This window comes from Anas acuta, chromosome 21, assembly GCF_963932015.1.
Source record: "Anas acuta chromosome 21, bAnaAcu1.1, whole genome shotgun sequence".
Taxonomy (NCBI): Eukaryota; Metazoa; Chordata; class Aves; order Anseriformes; family Anatidae; genus Anas; species Anas acuta.
The window spans coordinates 8270662-8294440 of record NC_088999.1 but is presented as its reverse complement, the minus strand read 5'-3'; the positions used below and the strand labels follow the sequence as shown (position 1 = coordinate 8294440).

Here is a 23779-nt window from a genome sequence, read left to right as displayed (position 1 = left end):
TACCTCTGCCAGAACATTTGTTTAACAGGACAAACTGGGAAAGTCGATACGGAAGGTGTGGGACGAGGCGGAGCTCCCCCGGCTGCCCCGCCGCAGGACGCGAGCTCCGGGCGCTCCGAGCAGCGGCTCCGGCGGCCGCCGGCCTCTGCTGGGCCCCGCTCCGCGCCGCAGGGCGGCCACGGCCGGGCCGCGCCGGGCCGGGCAGGGCAGGGCCGGCACCGCCGCCGTCTCCCCTCCGCAGGCCTCACCCCGGAGCAGCGCCGCGGGCCGGCTTCCCCCCCGGCGAGGCCTGCGCGCCCCGGGGCTGCGCCGGGAGCCGCGGAGCCGCTTCGGGGCGGCGTGCGCTAGAGGGAGACAAAGCCCCGTGCTGCCGGGCCCCTGGCCGATGGACGTCGGGGGCCCTCGGTAGCCACGGCCGGCAGCGGCTCGAGGCTCTGGGACGCCCGCTTGGGGCTGCCGGCGCCGTCCGCGGCCCAGCTCCTGGCCCAGCTCCTGGCCCAGCTCCTGGCCCAGCTCCCCGCCCGCACGTCCCCGCCGCGGCTGCCCCGGTGCCCCGAGGGCTGAAGGCCCAGGGGATGAGGTTTCTGCGTGGGCTGTGGGAGGCAGTCCCGTGCACGATGTTGTCCCTAAGTAACAGTCAATCACTGCTCCTTCCAGGGGATGCTCTTTCCCTGGAGTATAAGCGTTTTATTCTGAATAAATGTAAAGGGCACGGATGAGAACAAAAATATCTGTTTTCTCGCTGTAATCCATCTCCACCTGACACTTCCCTCTGGTGCAGCAAGGCTGTTGCCGCTTTATGAGCTATCTAACACTGATTGTGTGTAGATTGTGCAATTAAATGTCACTTTATCTATTTATACCTTACACCCACCTCCCCTACCCACCCCCCTTAAAAAAAATAATTACTCAAAGTTACTCAAGGGCATGGTGTTTGCCACCAGCCTTCCCTGCTGCATCTCTTAGGGATGCAGCTGCCTGAACAGCCTCGCACAAAGCACTCCTGGCCACTACCACCTCACCACTCCGAATGTGTGCATAAATGCAGCTTCAGCTAACAAAATGTGACATTGCTTTCTTGTCTTCAAGGTGCTACACTGATTTCTGCCAGCTGAGGACTTCGCCTGATGACTGTATCCTTTACTGGTAGCCTTTACATCTTCCCACTGATAGGTTAACCAGAGCAGTATTTGTTGGAAGCACATTTCAGAGCATGCTTTTTGAGGTGTGAAGCGTGTCTGTGGAGATGTCCACCTGAAGAAAACATGGGCAGGCCCTCAGCCTTGCACATCTTCCAGGCTGTGAAAGAGGAGAGCTGGCATCAAGGAGCCGGTTTCACTGCTCCACGGTGTTTTTTCACCATTGGGAAATGGTTCCTGTGCGAGCTCGGGGCAGCTGGGATGAGAGGGGTGTTGATGGAGCATGTGATGAGGCTCTCTCCACAGGCACGGCAGGATAGTGTTGGAAACATAATATTGGAAAATACTTTGTAAAGCTTGAGCTGAGGAGGCTGAAGTGCTGGGGGCGGGGGGGGGGGGGGGGAGCTGTGATTCAGGCAGCCAGGGACAAAATCCCCTCAGGCTCCCAGCTTTGGGGAAACTGTCCCAGCTGGTATTTTGTGCATCAGGGGCAGGGGATGTTTGCCCTGTGCTGTTCGCGGTGTGGCAGCGTGGAGAGGGCTGGGCCTGAGCCTCATGAGCTCAGGACCCAGCAATTGAGTCTGCTCTGAGAATGCCTCTCTGGAGTGCAGGATGAGTTTTGAGCCTCTACCTTGTCTGAGTGCTCTGCTTCAATGCTTTGTTGTTGTTGTTGGTTGGTTGTTTTCTTGCCTTTTGGTCTATTTCTGCTCAGTAGAGAACACACTTTCTCTAACTGAGATTGCAGCATTGCCACCCTCCATGCTCAGCCACCCAGGGATAGCCATAATAAAATAAAATAAAATAAAATAAAATAAAATAAAATAAAATAAAATAAAATAAAATAAAATAAAATAAAATAAAATAAAATAAAATAAAACAAAGTCACCCCAAAAAAATAAAATAAGCAGGCTTTTTTATTATTATTTTGTTGTTGTTGTTAGCCACAGTTGAGTCTTTTCTGTTCATTTTTTCCACTCTTTGCCCATGACTGCGGGGCTGGACACCGGCTTTCACTTCTGAACCATCATTAGGATGCCCGTTTGTCACCTGAGCTGGTGCCCATGGGGTCATAGCGATTCTTGCATTCCCAGCCCTTTCAGTGCATCTTTTTTGTTTTTTTTTTGCAAAATCCTACTCTGCCAACTTAGGCATTGGGTTGCAGTGGTTCTGCTTAACATGATGCAAACTCAGCATTGCCACTGGTGCTTTGCTCATGCAAATAATTGCAGCAACAAGCACATCTTCTGTGCTGCAGCATCCGGGCAGGAGAGGTGGAAGATAGCCCTTGGCAAGTTTTGGGGGCAGGTTTTGCTGCTGTGCTTGATGGGAGCTCTAAGAGGGCTGGTGTGTGGGACATGGGGTTGGCACAGCAATTTGTGCTACTGACAGTAGAGTTTACCCCAGGTGTTAGATGCTGTCGCTGCATTTCTGCCAAGAATATCCTCTGCGGTTTATTTGAGGGCTGAAGGATGCAAATGAGCTCTTGCTTTAGTTTGTTTATTTGTTTAGAGCCACGGTCTGTCTTTTCTGGCTTCTAATTTGGACTCATCTGAGCAGTCTCATTTGTTTAGCAGGCCCATCTGTACCAAGACTCCAAAAAAATCCTTTTTTCTAGCACATTTTTCCTGGTCACTGAGATCACCCAGTGGAGCTCTCAGCTTCTGCATGCTCAGGGGCTGGCAAGTGCCGGCAGGGGAAGGCACTGGCTGCAGTGCCTCCACTGTCTTCTGCACTGGTACCCTGGCACCTGATGTCAGTGGTGATTTGTAGGACACAGAAAAATCCTATGAAAGCCCAGAGGCCCTGTGTCACACAAGCAGTCCCCCTGGCAGCTATCTGGTGAGAGGATAGGGGAGGGCAGTAGGAATAGGAACACCATTAAGACACCTCGTTGGTCACAGGCAAACACAGCACTCCCCAAAGCAGCCTGTCTCAACCACGCCATGTCCTTGTGCCCCTCTGGCCTTGTCCTCGGGACCCACCAAGCTGTGACATTCGCAGGTGCCATCCTGAAGCCTTTCCTGTCACTGATGTACCGGTGATAGCATCAGGGAGGGTTTACTTTGTGAATTTGAGTAATGATGAGGTTTAACTCTGTGTCTCTGTAGGAAAGAGCTCCTTCTCTGCACGACCTCGAAGTGTCACATTTCATTTCAAGAAAAAAAAATCCCTGCATTAGGTTGGGGGAGAGGGAAGAAGGCCACAGTTTTTTTGTTTTCTTAATAGTTTGTCTGTATGCTTGATGAAATGGCTGTGTCATTAGAAACCACAGGTTCCCCACTGTTGACATTTCCATTAATGAAGAAATCATTTCTATTTGCAGGTCAAGAGCTGTGGTTTGCAACCAGTTACGCTAATGAAGACTGTGGCATGCCCAGCCTCATCTGGCTTTACACCAGCACCCGTGGAGAATTTGACCCACGCCACTGAGTGCTTTGCCCAATTAAATGGTGCGGCAGCGGGACTGGCGCTTCCCCGTTACCTCCCGGCAGAAAGTCTGCAGATTGCAGCTGGGTTTCTCGCAGCACCTGAGCACCTGGTGCATCCTGAGCCATGCAGCTGGGCAGGCTGGCTTAGTGGCCAGAAGCTGGCAGGGAGCAGCTCTCGCTGTCCTGGACTAGATCCTCAGTGTGCCACCAAAGGAAGAACCTCTGGGGTAGGCTGAACCAAGGAAATAACAAAGTGATGCTGCCAAATCTGCTTTTGAAGGGCTTCCCCTGGACTTTGTGGCCAGGAGGTGGCTGTGGCAGCCTCCTTGCTCACTTGGTGTCTGGCTTGCTGTGGCAGCTGCGTGACCCTGCCATGGCACTGGTGTGGAGCTGGGACACGGAGACCCTCCCCTGCTGCTCTTACCACCAGGGCAGCAGAGCACTTTGCCTGCAGGATGCCTTTGTGCTGTCCGTGCCATTCCTCTACAGGTGAGCTCTGTAGGTGGTTTCCTTTAAACATCCTGTGTGTGTTGGTGGCACAGGGAGACCTCCATCTGAACTCCAGCTAGGAATGAAAGTCAGCCTCATCCCAGTGATTTTAAAAGTTTGTTTTAGTATGTTGAGGATTGTTAAACCTCTTATTTCTTCTTTGCTCCTCAGAGGTGAAGCAGAGCAAGCCAGAGCAGGTCCAGGAACCTTCAGACCTCCCCTCGCAGGCAGCCCTGGTGCAACATTTCCCCAAACTGCCCAGATGTCCCTACGTGAAGCAAACCACAGCCTGGGAATTTGGATCTTAAATACTGTTGTGGCTGTGAAACCCTGGCTGTGGGGTGTCCTGCAGGGGAACGTGTGTGCCAGGGTGTGGATGGGTAAGTGGCAGCATCTGGCATCCTACATCAGTGATGTCTCCTCTGAGCATCATCCCAGCAGCGCCCTGATGCTGAGACCTGTCAGACCCTGGCTCATCCTAATGTCCCCTCAGCCCCTAAGGCACTGCTTTTCCTTGGCAGAAGCAGAGCAAAGCCTTGACAGTGCTAATAATTTCTTCTGGTGAGTAATTTGGGGCAGATCCCTGGCCCCTTATGGGAAAATTTCTTCACACCACAGGGCTGTCAGTGGCTTGGGGGTGGGGAGGCTGGGAGAAAACTGGGGGGAGGAAACAGCTTTCTCTGTTATATCAGAGAATATAATTACGCAGCTTCCACCTCCATTTCTTAACGCAAAGGAGGAATGTGCAGTTATGTGATCACAGTTTGCTGCAGTGAATTATTTAGTCAGTCTGTCCCGGAGCATGTTGTTGAGGCTAATGTTGCTTGTACTAATGTAGGAAATCATTAAAGATCAATAAAGAAATCATTAGCAGTGTGACGCCCTTACCGAACTGCCTGAGCTACAGATATACCACTTAATCCGGCCATAAAAACGGCACCATGAGCTCATTTTAATGGGTGTCAGCAAGATTGATTGGCTGAGGGCAAAGGTTATAACAGCAATTTGGAAGCAGGACCGCTAATGCACTTGTAGCTCTTCGGTACACTTTAATGCAAGTTAAACAGAAAATGCCCTAGAAACCACATAGAGTCCTTTTGTGCAGATGGTTTAAAAGACTTTCAATGTAATGCAAGATTTAGGAATAGAAATAGCACAATAACACAGATGGATTTTACTTAGTTAAAGCAAAACAAGCCATAATGCCATGCGTTCGTTCAATAGAGATGACTCCAAGCAGCCTCTAGCGGGTCTGCCAGCCGCAGGGGATTCTGAGCACTCCCTCAGCGGGGCTGGGACTCAGGGCTGCTGGGCTGGGCTCAGCCCCTGCTCCAGTCCCTGCTTTCTCAGCAGCATTAGGGTTTTGCTTGGTTTGCCTGGTGCTTCCCAAGGACGTCTTTGGGCTTTTAGCTCTGATTGCCTTAAAGGCATTTGATTTTCCGCAAGCGCTGGGAGCACCCAGGAGGTGCCCTGATTCTTTGGTGTGCTTTCACACCTTTTGCCTTTTCCCAGGTAAGAATTGGCCTGTGGGGTGACCATAGGTGGAGGGTGATTCCCTACCAGTTCCTCAGTTTCCTCATCTGAGAAATGTGAGGTGTTGAGCTGTGTCACCAGCGGGTCATTATAGCACCTTATTGAACTGGGGAAACAGAACTGGGAGTCCTCCAGGCCTGATGCAAGGAGATGTTTTCTGGGCAGGGCTGTCTCTTGAGCTAAATGCATGGCTACTTGATTCTGAAGAAATACTGAAGACTCAGAAAAAGTGGTATTTACATATCAAGGCTGCATCTTTCTACAATCCTGATGAAGGGCATTTGATTAAGTAGACAAATCCTAGCAATGGAGAGGGGAAATTGTGGTGGTACCAGAAGCATGCTAAAGCAATTAGTGGGCAGTGGTGCTGGGCTCCACTGTTAAATTCTGTGGTCACTCACATTTATTGAAACCCCATCCCAGCAAAGACACATCTGCTGTGACCTCCTCATACTTCATGCTGGCCACAGGAACACCACAGTGGTATCAAGAGTGATTCGAGGCATTAAGGAAAATTACTTATCGCAAGACAGCATGCTCATGAAAAAACACAACCCAACTGACCAAACTTAGTGAGTCTGAAATAATGGGAGTGTGGTTTTTCTTTCCTCGCTCATCAGGTTTAAATTATTGGCGTTGGATGTAGGGATGAAGCCATCTGTTAATTATTCTTTTCATTAGAGTTTTCCTCCTTCAGGGTGAGTGGCTGCTTTGGGAGATTCTGTGTCAGTCTGTGCTGTACAGGGATAAGTCAAGGGGGCTGTGATATTCCTAGGGATAAGGCTGTGGGTGATATTCCTGCTACAGTTGATCATAGCTGTATCAAACCCTCATTTCTGGGGCCAAATTTCACGCTAGAAATTTCACCTGAAACCTTCCCAGTGAGAATCCAATCCCATCACTTCCCTTGCTCATGTTAGCCATCTTCCACCCAAAGTCAGTGGGACAGCAAAATGCGGCACACTTAAAATCCCCCTGGCAGCAGCGTGAGGAAGAGCACAGCCCCTGCTTTCAGCCGTGTCGCAGAGCCCCGCTGCCTGGCAGCAACACAAGCTGTGGCTGCACTGCCTCCACCTGCAGGCGCTGCGGCGCTTGCAGCATGTGTCCACTGCAGGACACTTCTCCAGTCCCATCTGCCTGCGCTATGACTACTGCCACTGCTTGCTGCGCCGTATTTCGAAGCATAGAACACTTAATTATAAATGGCATAACAATCCCTCGCTAATGAAGTACAGAGCCCTCGGATCCAGCGGATGCAGCTTGCATTAGCTGCTGGTCGCTCACGACGACTTAATGAAACACTCGTTATCTGCTACCAGACGGGAGAAAGGTTACATCCCCATTTAATAAGTAATTCCTAATGAAGTTTGGGGCTGGTAATGAAGGAAATGCACTAGTCATGGTTTGAAGTGCTTATGAGATAGGGGTTTTCTTGGTAAATTATTCCTAAGGTGTTTGTGCTGCAGTGCCTGCAGCCACCCGTGTGAGCCCATTGCATGGGGCTCGGGCCCCAGCTCTCTGCCTGGGGAGGCTGCTCGTGTTTGCTGAGGGGGAGATCCTACTTGCAGGGAGGCTTGCATCACCCCGACTGGGACTGGTCCTGAGAGAGCAGGAGACTGGGGGCGGCCCTGGCTGTGGTCTAGCGGTGTGTGCCCAGAACTGCTTCACTTGGACTCAGAAAGCAGCGAGTTTGTCCTCACTGCAGTGGCATGGCTGGCCCTGCCAGGGCCCGGGGGCTGGCAGCAGAGGTGGCCCCCAGTGCCCACCCTTCCCCCTGCCAGCTCTGGCAGTGCAGCACTGTAAGCAGAGTGCCCAGGCTTGGTGTGCCTCTCAGTATGTAAACCATAAAAAACTCTCATTTCTGCTTTGGTTTTGTTACCTTGTTTTGTAGTAGTGTTTTTGTTTGTTTGTTTGTTTGTTTGTTGTTTTCTGTTTCCAAGACAGGGCTGATTTGGGTTTTGTTCTTTCCCTCTGCCTGCAGAGCAGCGCAGCACATTGGACCTGTGGTCTTGGAGCAGCGCAGTGGGTTGGGGTTCCCCTCCCCATGGCCACCACCCCCACCAGGCTCTTGCTGCCTGTGGCACCTTCACAGCCCTGCTACGTGCTGGGGAAGAGAGGAGCAAAGTGCTGAGAGACGGTAATTCAGCATAAATCCTCACTAGAAAGAAAGAAAAACCCCGTGTGGGGTTTGCAGTGCTGGCTTTTCTTCAACCCCAGAGAGCTGCAGGTGGAGGGGCACTGGAAGTCACATCTCCTTCCCCTCCTGCTGCCCCCTCGCAGCCAGCCCAGCACAGCAGGGGCTGCAAACAGCCCTGGGGCCACCGGCCACAAGCGACTTCCCCAGCGCAGCACAGACTTCTGCTTGGGGAGTGCAGCCGTGGCCAGGGTGCGTGAGCTGCTGCGCCACAGCCCCCCCGGCGCCGGAAGCTGCTGCGTGTTGTGTCTGCTGCATCGCTGAGAAAAGGCGATTTCATGACTTCATGCAGTGGCTCTGTCTGCTGGGGGGGGAAATGCCCTCCTCCACTTCCTCCTGGCTGTGAGTGATGGCAGGCGACGGTGAGGGGGGCGCCCGCATTGAGGAGGCCCAGCCCCGGGGTCCTGTGTGCAGCCTGGGCCTGTCCTGGGGATGCTCCCTGTCCTGCAGCAGCCTCTCTGCTGCCCTCACCGTGGCCCGGTTTGGGGGCAGAAATGGTGAAAAGCCATCCCCGAGCCAACCTGGCTGCTCAACACCAGTGCCTCCCCGGAGAGATGCCTCCGGCGAGGGCTGGGGCTCCCTGCAGCCCTCCTCATCACAGCAACTGCATTTACAGCCTGTCGGGGTCAGCCTGGCTCTTGCCGGGGAGCAGACGCAGCGGGCGTGAGCCTGAGTCCCAGCCGGCCCCTGTGCAGCAGTTATCTGGGTCACAGATAAGGTGACTTCTGGCCCATGTCTCTGTGTCACCACAGGGTTCCTGCTAAGTTCAAAAGTGTCTGCGGGCAGCGCAGACTGCCGGGTTTCAAATCCTTTCAAGCCGTGCAGAGCCCAAGCCACGGTCCCTGTGCTTGCATGGTGCCAGGTCCCTGAACCTCTTCGACAGTGCCCCCAAAATCCCGCTGCAGCACCCCTGAAGTGCCACCGGGTTTGCTCGTCCGTCCCTGCCAAGGGGACACTGCAAGCAAAGCACAAAGTGCTTGCAGTGAAGGGTTTGGATTTCTCTCTAACTTGGAGAGACATCCTGAGGGGAAGTAGATTCAGTACGATAAGGTTTTACTTTCTAAATTAAAACGTGAGAAAAATTTGAGCCTGAAATGAAGCATTTCCTCCCAAACCAAATGCAGACCTTGTTTTATTTTTTCCCCCTTTCTGATCCATTTTGTTGGGTTTGGACTGTTATATTTTCTCCTGCAGCTCTCAGTAATGCCCAGGAGCATTTTTCCTGGACGAGGACAATCCATTCTTCTGGGAGTGCCCCTGCTCATGGCCAGACCCACACCCTGCACGTTAGCAATGTGACCAGCTGTGGTCAAGGGACATCCCTGTGTGCTGCTACAGAAATGCCTCCCTGCCTCTGCAGGAGAGGTTTCTTCAGTGTTGGAAACTTCTCCGCCCTTCATTTCTAGTAGTAGAAGCATTTGGGATGCATTCTTGAACCTGGAGCAAGAATCCAGTGCCTGTTTGCTGCCTCTGCCCTGGCTCAGTGCTGGAGTTACCCGCTGCTCATTGCCCGCTGCCGAGAGCTGTTGGCAGCACGAAGCCATCTATGCCCTGTTCCCCAGACTGCTGGTGCATCTCAAACATGAATGAAATGTGGTTTTGTGATTTTTATTCTTTTTCCTCCCAGGTTGAGTCACCTGCAGAGGCTATTTGAAAATGATTCAGAACAAATTACAAGAATTCAGAACTTCAATCTCAGAGCAGTTTCGTTTCACGAGGAGACCTGACGCCTGCAGGGAGGTGCAACCCCCCCCCCCCCCCCCCCCCCCCGAGCCGTGTCTGCTCTCCCTGCGCACGTCAGCAGCGCTTGCTGAAGCCTCTGTGACCCCACCACTGCCTTGGTGCTGACATTTCCCGTAGGGAGAGCTGCCTCCTGGTTCTCGGCATTTCTCCTTTGTGGCCAAAGTCACCCCTTGGTCCCACTCAGGATCTGGAGCTGAGGGAGTTTGGAGGACCTTGCATTGCACACACGATGACATTGAGAGACCCAGAAATGTGTATTTTCACATGGAAAAGTGCCACTTCAAAAGCATGAGCAACTCCAGGTTAGGGCAACCCCAGGTTTATAAAGATGCTGCTAACCCACAATGAACGGGGGATGTGTGCTGGGCTGTGCCTCAGTTTCCCCCATTGCTAGGACAACTGCAGAAGAGGCGTACAACTTCAGGACAGAGAGAACGGCCTTTTGAAGTGCCCACCAGCCTCGGACCCGCTCAGCTCCCTGCAGCATCAGGGACAGAGCTGGGCTTCTCTGGGGCCACCTGGGTTCCTCCTCCTGGGGGGCTGACCCGGGGCCAGGCTTCCAGGGCCCCTCCCAGGGGACAGGGTCAGGGCTGCTCAAACTCTACAGACACCCACAGGCCATAGAGCTGCCCAGGGCCCCCTCGAGGTTCCCCTTCAGGCCAGAAGTGCCCTCGGTACCACTCCCGCCCTCCCCAGCCCCCAACACAATTTTAGATAAGAAATTGTGGCTTTTGTTTGTTCGTTTTTCTTTTCTGGAGGCAGGGGACTCTTTTCTTGTTGGAGGGAAAAGGAGAAAAAACAAACAAACAAACACAAAACTCTTTGGAGCTTCGTCCTCCTAAAAGATCTGACCTTGATCCTCTGTGCAGGAGGCAATTGGGCTCTGGGTCCTCCGAGGCAGAGGCACTCACTGCCACTGCTGGGGTTGTGGGTTTTTTTATTTTTTTTTTATTTTTTGTTGTTTTTTTTGGTCACCCCCCGCTTGCTCTGCCTGTGACTCACCCGGCACAGCGATGACACCAGTCCCTCAGTTTAGAGAAACCGCACGTCTGAAGAAGTTTCCCACGGCCGCTCTTTAAATAGGCCCCAAAAGCCGTGGATTGACCACGCCGCCGCTCGCGCTCCGCTTCCCCGGCCGCCTTCCCCTTCCCTTCTTCTTCCCTTCCCCTTCCCTTCCCCATCCCTTCCCCACCTGCAGCAGCTCCGTGCGGGGGCGCAGGGCTGAGGTTGGGGCATGCAGACCTCCTCCTGCCAGCGAGCCTGCCACCTGGGCGCAGAAGGTGAATCTCAAGTGTGTGCCTGGGGGGCATTGGTACCCCCAGCAGCCCCAGCACATCCTCCAAGGCCCCCGGCCCCTCGCAGGGCACTGGTGTGGGGCTGAGGGGCCCCGGGCAGGGCTGCACAGTGGCCCTGCATGCTGAGAACTGTCCGTGAGCCCCCCAGCATCGCAGCGCTCCGCCAGGCTCCACTGTCCTGCTAGGACAGGGGCAGCTCAGGGAAGGGCTGATGGGCCCCGGGGGGGGGATCGTGTGTGCTCAGCCTCTGGGGTGTCACAGCTTATATGGTGTCCCAGGAAAAGGGTAGGAAAAGGAAAAGGGGAAAGGAAAAGAAGAAAGAAACCTTCCTCATGCTGGCTGCAGTGAGATACCAACAGTAATATTAATCACAATTTAAGCCACAGATGACTTGAATTGTATTTACAGAAGGTGAAATTTGGAAGACTGTGGCCAAGTGCCCCCATCCTGCTGCAAACAGGTCTCTGCCTTCAGCGTCACTGTGTCGTGGTCACTGCTCAGCAGGGATGATCCTCGCACCGGGCACATCCCTGTGAGCTGGCTCCACTGAGCTCCTCCCTGGGTGATGATGTGTCAGGTCTTGGCTTGTTTCCATTCTCCTTTCTTCTCTTCTTCCTCCTTTCTTTCATTCTTTTTTTCCAAGGTGGAAAACATCTTTGAATCCACCTCTACCCACAGGCTGTGGGGTTAATACTCATTTTTCTATCTGCTTCAGAAGTTGCCTGGTAACAAACTGCAGCCCGCACTTGCTCTCCTGTGCTGCCCACTCACAAGGGCAGGGCAGCAGCAGCTGGCTGTGAAATGCAACCCACCACGTCCTTTGGGGGCACTGGGGTTCTTGGTAGGGTATGACCAGGAGGATGACCCTCCTGGTGGCCCCTGCCTTCATTCAAGCCCCAAATGCGCGTGGGAGGAGCAGAACGGAGATGCAGAGGGATCGCTGCTCTTCCCCTTCCTCTCAGGCGCTGGGTCAGCTGGCCAGCCTTGCCCTGTGGCTTCGCGTTTTGGTAAGCAGCTGTTTTTATCAAAAAGGCACTGGGGCTGGATCAATAAAGAGCTGCCCTTTCCACCAGTGTTTGCAGACTTATACAATGTCAAATCCCAAGCGGAACCTTTTTACCACTGGCTGAAGTGTCTGGGTCCATATGACACACGTGAGCCTTTGAACCTGACACCTCCCCATGTCTCCGGCTCTGCATTTGAAGCACGAGATGGTCACGCAGCTGCTTCACTGCGAGCAAAGCTGTGCTCTCCCTGGGGGTGCGTGTGTGGGTGTTGGTGTTGGGTTTGGGAGTGTGTGTGTGTGCAGCACCTTTGGGCTCATTTTATCCCTAATTTAGACCTCGTGTGTCCCACCATATTGATGCAAACAGGGCACGTGGTGTGCCTGCATATCAGCAAGCACAGTGGGGCACAGACCGTGGGACTTCTCCCATGGTCCTGGCCTTCTCCATGCTGGGGAACTTGGATTTATTCCTGATTTGATCATTGCTGAAGGGAGATTTGTTAAGTGAGAATCCACCAGCAACTGTCTTGGTTTCCTTGGCTTCTGCAGAAAACTTCTTGGATAATGTATGCTCTGAGACCACAGACCAGACACAAAAATTCACGTTGTTTGCCATAAATTATTTGTTTTTGCATCACTATTTGTGAGAGCAGCAGTTAAAATGGAAGGGTGATTTTGTATGTTCCCATTGGCATTTCAGAATGGGTAGATTTCTGAAAAATCAAAAAGCAAAGGGAGCTTCTTTGTGTTCTGTAGACAAATTGAGGTTTGGCATATTTTTAGATTCTCTGTTCCTCTGTGGGGCTGGATGCATCGCCAGAGGGAGCAGCCCCAAAATGCCCATGGCCTTTGGGTGCTGCCAAGCCCAAGGCATGGCTAGTGAGTTGGAGCCCACATTGGAGATTGGAGCCGGAACTAACTCCAATCCTACTGAAATTAACATGATTTTTTTTTTTTTTTTCATTCGGGGCTATGACTTAGTAGCTGAAGTGGCTTTGCCATCACCTGAGAGTGTGATTCCTTCTGAATCTAAAAGCTTCCCTTTAGCTTTTAGAAAAAAGCTTTTTTGGTCACCCCCAGCAATGCACAAGGGCTGGGGCTTGTGTGGGCTGGGGCACAGAGCAGGATGGGGACGTGGTTGCCAGCTGGCCCTGGGGCTGGTGTGATTCTGCTGTACATTGCACGCTCTGACAGCCTCAGGGTCCCACAGGAGCAGGAAGGAGCACAGCCAGCACGGCCTGTCCCTCTCGCCCTGTCTGGCACCTCCCTAGAGCCCCTCCAGGCTCCAGAGATCTCCAGGTGGGCACAGTCTGTGCTCTGCAGAAGCACCAAGTTTCCCAGTGCTGCCTCTGCCTTGCGGTCCCTTCCTAAATTTGTATTATGTATTTCTGTTATTTTTGTTTGTTTCCTTTTCCCCTTTACCCCAGGGCTGTGGTTACTTCCGTGGACAATCTCCTGGACCGCAGCAGATTCCCTCTGCCTGCAGCTCTTGGGATGCTGCTGCCATCACCAGAGGCAGCTCAGCACTGCCCCAATGCCCTGCAGCTGCTGCAGGGGCACCCACAGCTCCAGAGCCTGGGTGCTTTACTTTGCCACCATCAGACACACAGGGAAAAGAAGGCAGCAGAGATGGAAGTGATCGCATGGCCAGCCTCTGCTCCGTGCAGCAGGGATCGTTCCCCTGGCACCAGATTCATAATGCCAGCATTGTGCCGCTCGGCCACAGCCGCGTGGCAGCACACTGCTGCGGGCAGGGGTCTGGGCAGCAAGCACGGGGGTGCACAGAGCACCCTGGCGCCAGCAAGGCAGTGCCGGGGTGAAGGCTGCACACAGCCTCAGATTGTTTCCTGGGCCTGGTAGGTTTTATGGAGGCAATCACATGCCTCGTTTCCCAGGGCTTTAGCCAGAGCCAGCACAGGCTGGGTGAGGCAAGGAGATGCTGGGGCCGGGATGTGCTGTCAGCGTTGGCGGCTCAGGCGAGTGAGTCCTGTCTTGGCAGGGCACAGCCGTCAGCCCAGGGGGCTGGAGGGGGCCATGAGATGCACTGCGGTTTCAGGACATGGGGGTGAGGAGCTAACAGGTATTTTGGCTAAAATACAGCATGCCAAAATGATGTGGCACATTGCAGATGTGCAGAGCTTTGAACTGTTAAGGACATGTATTTATTTGCTTTCAGCCATCTTCCCAAATTAATATATGTTTTAATCCCCACTGTCTGGTCTCGGTTTCCCACATATACCATCAAACCACCATCCCACCTCCCTTCCTTGCAAATAATGACTCTGGGAAACACCATGCGTACTGCAGTGGCTCTCCCCATGGACCAAACTGGCAGGTGCTAACAGCCTGAGCTCTTGCTTTTCTCGGGTGCCTGGATGCTGGCGCTCAGGCTGCGCTCGTGTGCACAGCAGGTGCTGGACCCTCTGCCCTGCACCTTGGGAGCAGAGTGTGGCTGTGACCTTCCCAGAGGCCAGCGTTCGTGGCACAGGGCACAGTGGGCAGCTGCAGACAGGCGCGGTTTTAGCTGCACCAAAGAGGAAGTCATTGAGCTGCAAAGCCCCTTTCAAGCGAGCACACAAAAGCGTGTGCACTTACAACAACCTGTTAGCACCAATGAATGTCAGTTATTTCCGAGTAGCAGCATTTTCTGAGGGTAAAAGCACTGGGCTTGCTAACCCAGAAATGCCTTGCTATCCCTGAGGCTTGCAGCAGTGACAGAAGTGGCTCTGGTTGCTGTACCCACACTTTGTTTGGGAAGGTGCAACTGCAGCTGGGCTTGCTTGATGGTGGGGCTGTGTTTGCAGGGAGGGCAATAAAGGCTCAGTGGCTATCTGTGGTAACATGGCTAACAAAACAAAACAAAACAAAAAGACACGTTTTTGTAAACAGATAAACAGATGTAATAGAGCAAAAATTTAATGTGGGTTTTGTCCTAAAATTGCTCTGAAGTCTCTTAGAACTTTGGGGAGGAATTTTGGATTTCCACGAGTACTGGCAAGCAAGCAGAGTAAGTCATTTGGGATGTTCATTACCCTCACGTGGATGCAAATAAACGTGTGTAATGAAGTGTGATGCCTGAGCTCATTGTTAATCTTCTGGACGCATGCTGTGAGCACGGTGTAGGTGCCGTGTATAGATAACACATGGAATACCCATCAGTTTGTAGACCACATAATAAACCCTTACCTCTGAAGGAGCAAATTGGAGTGTTTAGATGTAAAGATACACTTGTGGAAAAAAAGTGCTGATTCAGAAGGGCTGAAGGAGAAATTTTATGATAGAAGCTGATTTTGTGGATTGCATGAGGACAATGGCCAAGTCCACAAGCCCTAGCTGTGCTAAAGGGGCTTGGTACCACATCTGTGGGGTTGGTACAGCCATGATTTAAGGAACATGAGGCGGTGGGAGAGTGACCAAGAGGAGAAGCCCCATCCAGAGCCTCCTCCAGTTAGCACAGTTGAAGGATGTTTGCTCAGCTCAGCTGAATCAGAGCTCCAATCAATCTGGCACCTTATAGTGGGGAGGGTGCAGACACCTTAAAAGCACTTTCCCCTCCTCTTCAGTGTGATTCTTCCCCCTTGATGCTAGTGGGACTTAAGCCAGATGAGAGGTGAAACTTCCACACATTTCTCTGTATGGAAGGAGATGCAAAATAAAAAAAATAAAATTAAAAAAAAAAAAAAAGCCTGAAAACTCTGAATGTCACCCAAGTGGACATGCTGTGCTGCTGAGCTAGGCAGGGATGGTGAGCAGGGTACTGTTCCCCTGCTCCCCTCTGGGCTGTGCTGGGGATAGGGGGCTGCATCCCCCTGCTGCTGGGCACCTAGAAGGAGCAACGCCACTGCTCCAGTGGAAACAGCTTCATTGCCCATAACTCACATCCTAGGGCTGAAGCTGTGGTCGCAGGTGGGCATCTGGCAAGGAGAGACAAGGCGATGCTGTTTGATAGCATAGACACAGCTCTTTGTGGTGCTAGGGCTTGCATCAGGTGTTTTCCAGGCTGGGCTGCTTTCCTCTTGTACTGGTATTTGCACATTGTCTGCCACCTCCAGGAGTCTGAAAACAGTTTTTCCCACTCTCTGCTTAAAAGTAGAAAACAGGCTGGTTTTCAGTTGCAGCAAATATAAGCAGCTCTTTTTTTTTTTTTTTTTTTTTTTTTTTTTTTTTTTTTTTCCCCCAGCCTGTAATAATGCCGCAGGAATCTGTAATGCCTTGGATGATAGCATCTTGATACATCTGACTGTCAACATCCATCAGATGAAAAACTCAACTGACAGCAGCAAGTGGCAAGAGGAGATGAGTGCCAAACTATAAATACCTTGAAATTGTACTCATGTGCCCTGATGCTCAGCCAGACCCACTGCCTTCTTCTTGTCCTCCTGCTCCTCCTCCTCACTGGCCTTTCCCACCTTTCCCAGGAGTGATGGTGGTAGGTCCCTCCTCTGCAGAGAGCAATGTTTCTTCTACTGCATGTGCTTCATATTTCTACTTAATACTAATTCACATAAAATCCCTGTGAAGAACCACCCATCTACACATATGGAAACAGTCTCAGCACACAGTACCAATAATCTGTAAGGGCTGGAATTCAGAAAGTCGTGTACAGCTAAAAATTAGGATATAGACAAGTGGTGAATGTGTGAGAAAAGGCAGTTAAAAGGAAAAAAACACTGAATGTAAATGGGTTATTATTTCAATCACCCAATTAGAAATCTACAGACTCTCTTCTCCATTTCTTCTAAGGCAACGTTATAATTAATTAAAGAAAAATGTCTCTGCGCTCCTCTGCTCCGCTCCTGTCTGTCACTCACCAGCGAGTCCGAGTGAGTTGCACAGGCCTCCCATGAACCAACAAATACAAACCATAAAATTATTAAGAAAAAAAAAGTCGAAGCCACAGCGATATCGCCAGGCCCGTTGACGCCACGAATCAGGTGACGCTGCTCTCCCACCCAGCGGATGCCGAGCTGGCGGCTCTGCTGAGCCGACCACAGAACCACGAGCGAGCCAGAGGCTACCTGCACCGCCGGCGGGGTTTTCCTCTTCCTCCCCCTTGCTGCTGCCTCTCCCAACCCTCCACCTCCTCCTGCCTGCCTCCAGCTCCTAAGGGGGAGCCGAGCTGCGGGACGAGGGGATGGCTTCCAACAGCATCTTCGACTCCTTCACCACCTACTCCTCCACTTTCCTGCGCGGTGAGTACAGACCGGGCTGCCTCATTCCACGGTGGCAGGAAATGCTGTTGGGTTTTGCATTTATTTAGTTATTTTTTAAAGAAGCAAGCCAGCAGCAGGCTGTGATGCAGCTTTGCTGGCACATCTCTTCTCACTGCTCCTCGCCAGGGTTTTCTGTTGGGTCTGCAATGCTTTGATCCATCGCTGTCCTCGTGTAGGACTGGTGTGTGATTTCCTCCCAGTAGTTCTTTTCCTTTTTCCCATGTGGTATTGTTGCCAGCCGTGCTGGGAAGGGTCAGTGTGGACATTGCAGAGGGTCAGGACTGACTTGTGCTGGGACTTACTTGATGTTTTTTCTACTGTCCAAGTTGTTACCTGGGCATTGGGTGTTGTGGGCTGGATGCTGTGCAGGTACAGCAGGAGGTAACCTGCAGGGGGAGTAAAAATCTGCAGAAGTGTAAAGAAATTACTTCTAGGGAGAAGCTGCTCTGCAGGTGGAAAAGGGCTTGTGGGGAGGTTTGAGCTGCATTCAGGCTTGGACTTTTGTATGTTTACTTCTATATAAAACTATAAATGTGAATACACACAGCAACTGTACATAGCGCTTCACCAATTATGTAATTTCCTTGGGAAATGGATTTATTCAACCTGTTCTTACTGCCATGGCCTCTCTGCAAACCCTGGGACATGGTGGCCTCTTTCCTCGTCTGCCTCAGGACAGGCACGTTGCCTGCTCAGTGCCTGCTTCTCTCTGGGTTTCTCCTCTGCAGGGTCCCAGCTCCCAGCCAGCAGTGCCTGCTCCCAGGTGTGGCACTGGGAGGAGCAGAATTGCAAACTGCCACAGTCTGTCACTTTTTCAGGCCATTGGTGCTGTTTCAACTGCACGTTTTATGACATGCGGTGCATGTGTGTGAGCACAGAGACACCCTGAAGGATTTATGTTGCAAAGGATCTTTCTTCAAGAAGGGGGATAGGGCCTGTAATTCCTGCCGGCTGCGGTGTGCTGGTCCCTGTCTCTTCATTGCACACTGGTGGCTGCAATGCCTTCAAAATGCTTCTCACAAGAGCATACATACTTTGCAGGTAAGTTGCATGAGATGAGCCAGATGATTTGGCCTGTCCTTGTTTCTGCAGGCTGCAAGCGGGTATATGATGACACCTTTTTGGGAAGAAGCTTGGTGCTTGCTAACGAGTTGGGCAGAGCTCTGCAAACTGCTGCCTTCTCCCTTCCTAGTTTTGCAGCTGCAGTTAGGGAGTGTCAGCCGAAGCTTGAGCTGATCACAGCTGTAAAGACTCAGGTCCTGAACCCAAATGGATAGGGGCAGGGTGATCCTAAATTGAGCCCTACTTTAGGGGCAAAATAGAGCAGGCTGCAATTCTTTGGGGCTTTCCAGCTGCATGACCAGAAATGGATTAGCCATAGTTTTTTCTGAGAATGCAAAGGTTATGTGTACTTTTGAGGCAGATTGATGGTGTCAACTCTCATTGCTGTACCTGGGGGCTTTGAATTTTCTTCTGAGCAGAGGACGTTGGACAGGGAGCAGAAGCCAGAGCTGGTTTGGGGTATGGGAGTGCGAAGCCGGGTTGGCTCCTCTGACCCCAGCATGGCTGCACTGTGCCAGAGGACAGGGAGAACAGGCAAAATACGCATGGTTGTCGTAATGCCCTCTGCTCAGGGACGGTGGCATTACAAATGTGTCTTTTGTACTCCATGGAGCTAATTAAAGGCAGTTCCATGGCAAGGAAATAAGAGAATTTTATAAAAAACATTTGCATGGTTCTTTTTAATCTATACTTCAGCCTCCACAAGGCAGATGAAGAAATGCCGGAGTTTAACTGTGTTTGCTCATTTAAAAATAAAAAGAGAGTGAGAAACAGAAATATCACGTCTCGTATGCAATTTCCATACAAATAGGAACTCATAAAAGCAATAAACATCTTTGTTTCAGACATAATTTTTATTAAACGGGGGAGAATTAAATGATTACTCCAAGGGTGGAATATGGCCAAATGGTGAAACATTTGTTTAGTATTAGGACAATAAATCCTTGTTTTCTTTACGGAGCTCAGTGTGTCTTCTGCACAGCTTTGCGCACAGCTAGATTTGGGTGAGTACAGTAAAACATTCATGAATGTTCATTTAAATTCTTCATGGCTTTTTTGGATTCAACTGTATTCATATTTTTTGTTTGTTTTTCTGGGCATATCCATGAAAATGGATGTTTGTTTGCACAAACATTTAAGGAATGAAACAAAAAATCCCAAAGGTATTCACTAGTTAGTCTGGAAACCCTTTTTTTAATAGAAAAAGTATTTTTCATCTCTCCAATGGGGTAGCTGAAGAAGTGCCACATGGTAGAGCTGCACCAATCGCCAGTCAAAGGAGTGAGGAGGAACTGCTCATATTCACAGCTGAGTAAAAGATATGGTAGAACCTCAAATGAATTTGCTTTGAGTCCATGGCTTTTTGGATATAAACCCCATGTTTTGTAGGGAGAGCAGCTCCATGGGGCAAAGAACTGTCGACAACATGTGGTTCAGCCGATGTTCCTCACGCCCAAAGCAGGCACAGCTCCTTATGATGCTGGTGGTAAAGAATTATGATTTTTGCTCAGCAGATCAGCTCCTGGTTCCAACCATGCCCTCCTGGGACCTCACGAGTCACCACCCTGGTGGCAGCAGGTTGCCGCAAAGTTGTCAGGCCACTCGTGTCACATTAGCCCGTTGCTAGTGATGGCTGTCGGGACAGGAAGGCTCAGCGAAGACCTCTGCTTTCTTCACAGCCACCACTGCTGCTTCAGTAGAAAACGGCTCCGTTTGCAGAACTCTCTGGCGGTGGCTGGGCTGTGACACCGCGGCGGGGCCACGTTGGGTGGCCGGGGCTGCCAGCACTTCGCTGCGGGTCGTGAGGGGCTTGGTGCTGGGGCGAGCCCTGCCGAGGCCTGCTGGCAGCGGCATGGGCGACTTGTCTCCACAGCTCAGAGCGCCCATGCTTTGTGTTTTCCCTTTGCCTTTGTAAATCTAAGAGCACGAGGGAACAGCTCCTGAACCAGCACTCTCCGTCTGTGCTCCCCAGTGAAACAACAAAACTGTGCTATCTTGTTTTTGCATCTTTCTCCGTCATGTTGGTGTCCTTGTGGGCAGCTGCCCTCTCCTTGCCTTGCTGGTGGCTTGACCGGTTTTCTGAAATCCCACTGAGAAAATTGGCTGCCCCAAAGGGGAAGAAATGAGCCACATGCCCACGGGGCACCATCCCCGAAAAGCAGCGGCTCACACAGATGAGTTAACTTCCGTCTCCAGGGGTGGCCAGTGGGAGCTCTGCCTGCTGTCCTGCTGCTGGGGGGGGGGGAGGAAACATTGTGGCCGCAGGTGTCAGAGGTGCTGCTGGTCACCTTTGTCTTCTGAAACTGGGTGAGGATGACAGCCCCCGTGCAGTCAGAGGCTATATTTCTTCTCTGTCAGGTCGATGCCGTCCGCATGTTGCCAGCAGCCCCAGGGAACCCATGAGCACAGGTTACTCAGAGGTTTCACCATGACTGGCTGCAGCGGCTGTGCCCTCAGGGCGCCTTTCCCTGTGCCCCCAGGCCCTGTACAGCCCCTTGCCATCCTCTCCCTTCCTCCTTCCCTCTCCAGCTCTTGCCAAGTGCAGCAGGTCCGCTGCTCCTTCCAGAACCACTTTTCTTCTCATCTTTTTGTCATGGACCACACATGTTTTTATAAAATGACCAGCTCGCCTCATGTGCTTGGGAGAGGCAATGTCCCCGTCTCTCCCTAGGCAGAGGTTTCTTTTTCCAACCTTCCCATAACTCGCCACCTCAGGATTTTTCCTCATCAAACTGCCTTTAATGGCTTTCTGTGTTTCTTCCTAACCACAGAAAACTGTAACCCTGGCAATGTTTCCAGCAGTTTTTCCTTGTCCTGCCTCACCACGCTGTGGGCAATGCCTCTGGCCGAGGCTGGCATGAGCAGGCACCACACATCCCCACGTACGGGTAGTGGCAGCACTGAGCTTTGCAGCTGAGTTTCCCTAAATGCAGGTGCTGTGTCTCATCCCGCAGCACTCAAGGAGACTTTTTCTTGTTTCAAACACGAGAGCAAATGCAGTTCTCCCCAGCATGATGGCAGTGTGCACCAGAGGTCTGCAGCAGGGGTGGGAGGCAGGAGGACAGGGGCCATACCTGCCCGTGGCTGGGCACCAAGCGCGGCCATGTCTGCGGGTGGGAGAAGCAGGGCAAAAAATCTGGATGCTGGGGAGGGGGGAAGGGATGCTATGCAGGCCAGCCCACAGACACGTGTTTTGGTGTTAGGCTAATTTATAATGGGTAAAATCGGTGGGTCTCAGCACTATGCTTTAGCTTAGAGTGCTGAGGAAAGCTGGTGGTGATTTTGGACAGAGAGCTGGTGATTTGGGTGCACTGGAGCAGTGTCGGAGCAATGCTGGCTATCTAGGCAGGGATGCTTGCACACCCTAGAGCTCTGCACACCTGTGAGCTCTCCAGTGATCACAGCTCAGCTGGAGCCTGCTCTCACCCAGTGCCTACCTATGCATGCACAAAGCCTGGCTCAGGGCCCCCCAGCGCCCTGTGGGTGCAGAGTGGGGGAGCCCGAGTGCTGCACTGCACCGCCCCTGCCCTGCACGCACACACTCACACACGTGCCAGGGGCCTGGTGTGCTGCAGCACGTGGCCGCAAGGTCTGCTTTGTCTCCATTCATCCTCCCTTCGTTGGGATGGCTTGTGTGGTGAGTTTGACGGCTCCTGATCGACTGTCAGTGGCTTTGCCTTTTCCAAGGGCACCCTGCTGACTCGTGGCATGTCTTTTTTTTTTTTTTTTTTAATATATTTGTGTGTGTATGTTTTGGGGGGGGCAACAGTGAATATAAATTCATTGTCTCTCATCACCTTGTTATGATCTAATAGGGGTAGAGAGACAGTGGCGCTTCCCTTTACTAAGCACTTTAATTCATGATGATTTCTTAGACTTGATCTGCTCTGATATGTCGTCAGTGTTTGTGGTCCACTGTTTTGGCCATGTACAGTTTAGGAAACAAAGAATGAGCTGTGTGCTTGCAGGCTCAGATCCACACATGGTTGGCATTAGGAGCAAGAATGTGACTTCCCATCTGAAGCAACGAGCCTGAGCCACGGACCACGCCATAAATATTCCCCAAACAAGGCTGATCAACAGAAGGGAGAACATTCAAAAACCTGCCAGTACGTTCTCAGCGCCCGCCTGGCGGGACATCCCCCAGCAGCGTCGGGGCGGTGGCAAGGAGGGTGTGGGGCTCAGCCACAAGGATCCATGTTTCCTTGTCCTCCCGTTACGTGGGGCATTCACACCCCATTTTTTCTCATGGGTATGTCCAGGGTGGGAAGAAATGTCATTGCTGGGTCGTTAGCTGCAACCTGCTGAAAATGGACTCTCCTGCATTGAGCTGCCATGCAAGCAGACCAGGGTCCAGCAGGCTGAGCTGTGCCCTCGTGGTTTCCTGAAGCACCCGACCTGCCTGCTGCAGTGCCCCAGCCGTCCTGGCACACGGTGCTTCTCAGACGGGCGCTTTCATTTTCTTTGGCCTTGGTGCTTTATCCCTGACATGCTGGGGATGGAGCCGGCGCAGCGGCTTGGGCTGAATCAGCACTCCAGACCCTTTCATCCTGGAGTCCCAGCAGCCTGTGCACAGAAGTCCCTTTGAAGCCTGGCCACCAGTTCACTCAGGGTTTCTTGGTGTGTTTTTTTTTTTTTTTTCTTTTTAGAGCTCACCCCAGTTTTGCACATTTCCTGTCCTGTGCAGAAAGCAACGACCAGTACTTAGAGCAAATGGAGCAGGGCCAGTGCTGCCATGCAGTGCCTTCCCATGGAAATCGTGCTGCATGCCAGAGCAAATGCGCTTTCAAGGAAGACCTGGTTGGCTTTAAGAGCTTCAGCTTTAATTCTTGTCCCAAAAGAACACTATCCTTGCCCTGACAGCAGCACCTGGGGTGGTGGTGTAGGGTGGGATGGAAAAAGGAGCAAAACCCATCTATAAATGTGGTAACTCTCCCCCTCCTCCCCCTTCCCCCCCCCAAATTACACACAGGCTGTTGGTGTTTGCTGCAGCAGAGGGAAGCATCACAGACACTTCAGGCTTTTGGGCTGCAAATGCAAACTGTCCTCTGCCCTGCAGCCTCCATATTCATTCTGACCATGCCTACTCCATCCCTGGCTCCTGTGATCGCCCAGACCCAGCTTGTTAATTTCTCTGATTTACCTGTGTGAGAGCAGTGGGCAGAACACAGCATCAATGCACTGGGTGCTATACAGGCCCTGGTGATGCTGTGGGGCTCTGACAGTCTAAATCGACACCAAAGCTGGCTGTGACCATGGTCTGCAGCAGGACTGAGACCCACATGTAGGTCCCCAGGGTGCTAGGCACAGCCTTTGAGCACAGCATCCTCCTCCTTGGCTCTTCCCTTTCTAAAAATGCTTTTTTTTTTTTTTTTTTTTTTTCAAGAAAGTGGGACAGTCAATGCGTCTGCAATCTGGGGGTATTTTCCATAACATAAACATATTAAAAAGAAAAAGAAAAGGGAAAATAAAAAGAAACAATGTTTTTCCATTCCCACTGGAAGAAGCAAGTGCCTTTGGAACATGAGGAACGTATTACTCAAGCTATTGTAAAATAAAATATAAAAACAACCAAAATAGGAGAAGGCAGAGTTGAGTTTTTGTTGTTGTTGTTGTGTTGTTGTTTTTTCAAAGAAAATGAAGGATTGAGTTGGGAAGGGAGATGCTGAAAACGTG

At 51.7% G+C, this 23779-nt stretch overlaps 1 protein-coding gene across 1 annotated transcript in view; it reads left to right on the top strand.

The window, feature by feature from the left end:
• Positions 1–16798: 16798 nt before the first annotated feature.
• RUNX3 (RUNX family transcription factor 3) overlaps positions 16799–23779 on the top strand; it is a 59199-nt gene continuing 52218 nt past the window's right edge. The window contains exon 1 of the mRNA XM_068657774.1: positions 16799–17020. Coding sequence (XP_068513875.1) covers positions 16963–17020 — 58 coding nt within the window. The 5' untranslated portion in view covers positions 16799–16962. The remainder of the gene's footprint in view (positions 17021–23779) is intronic.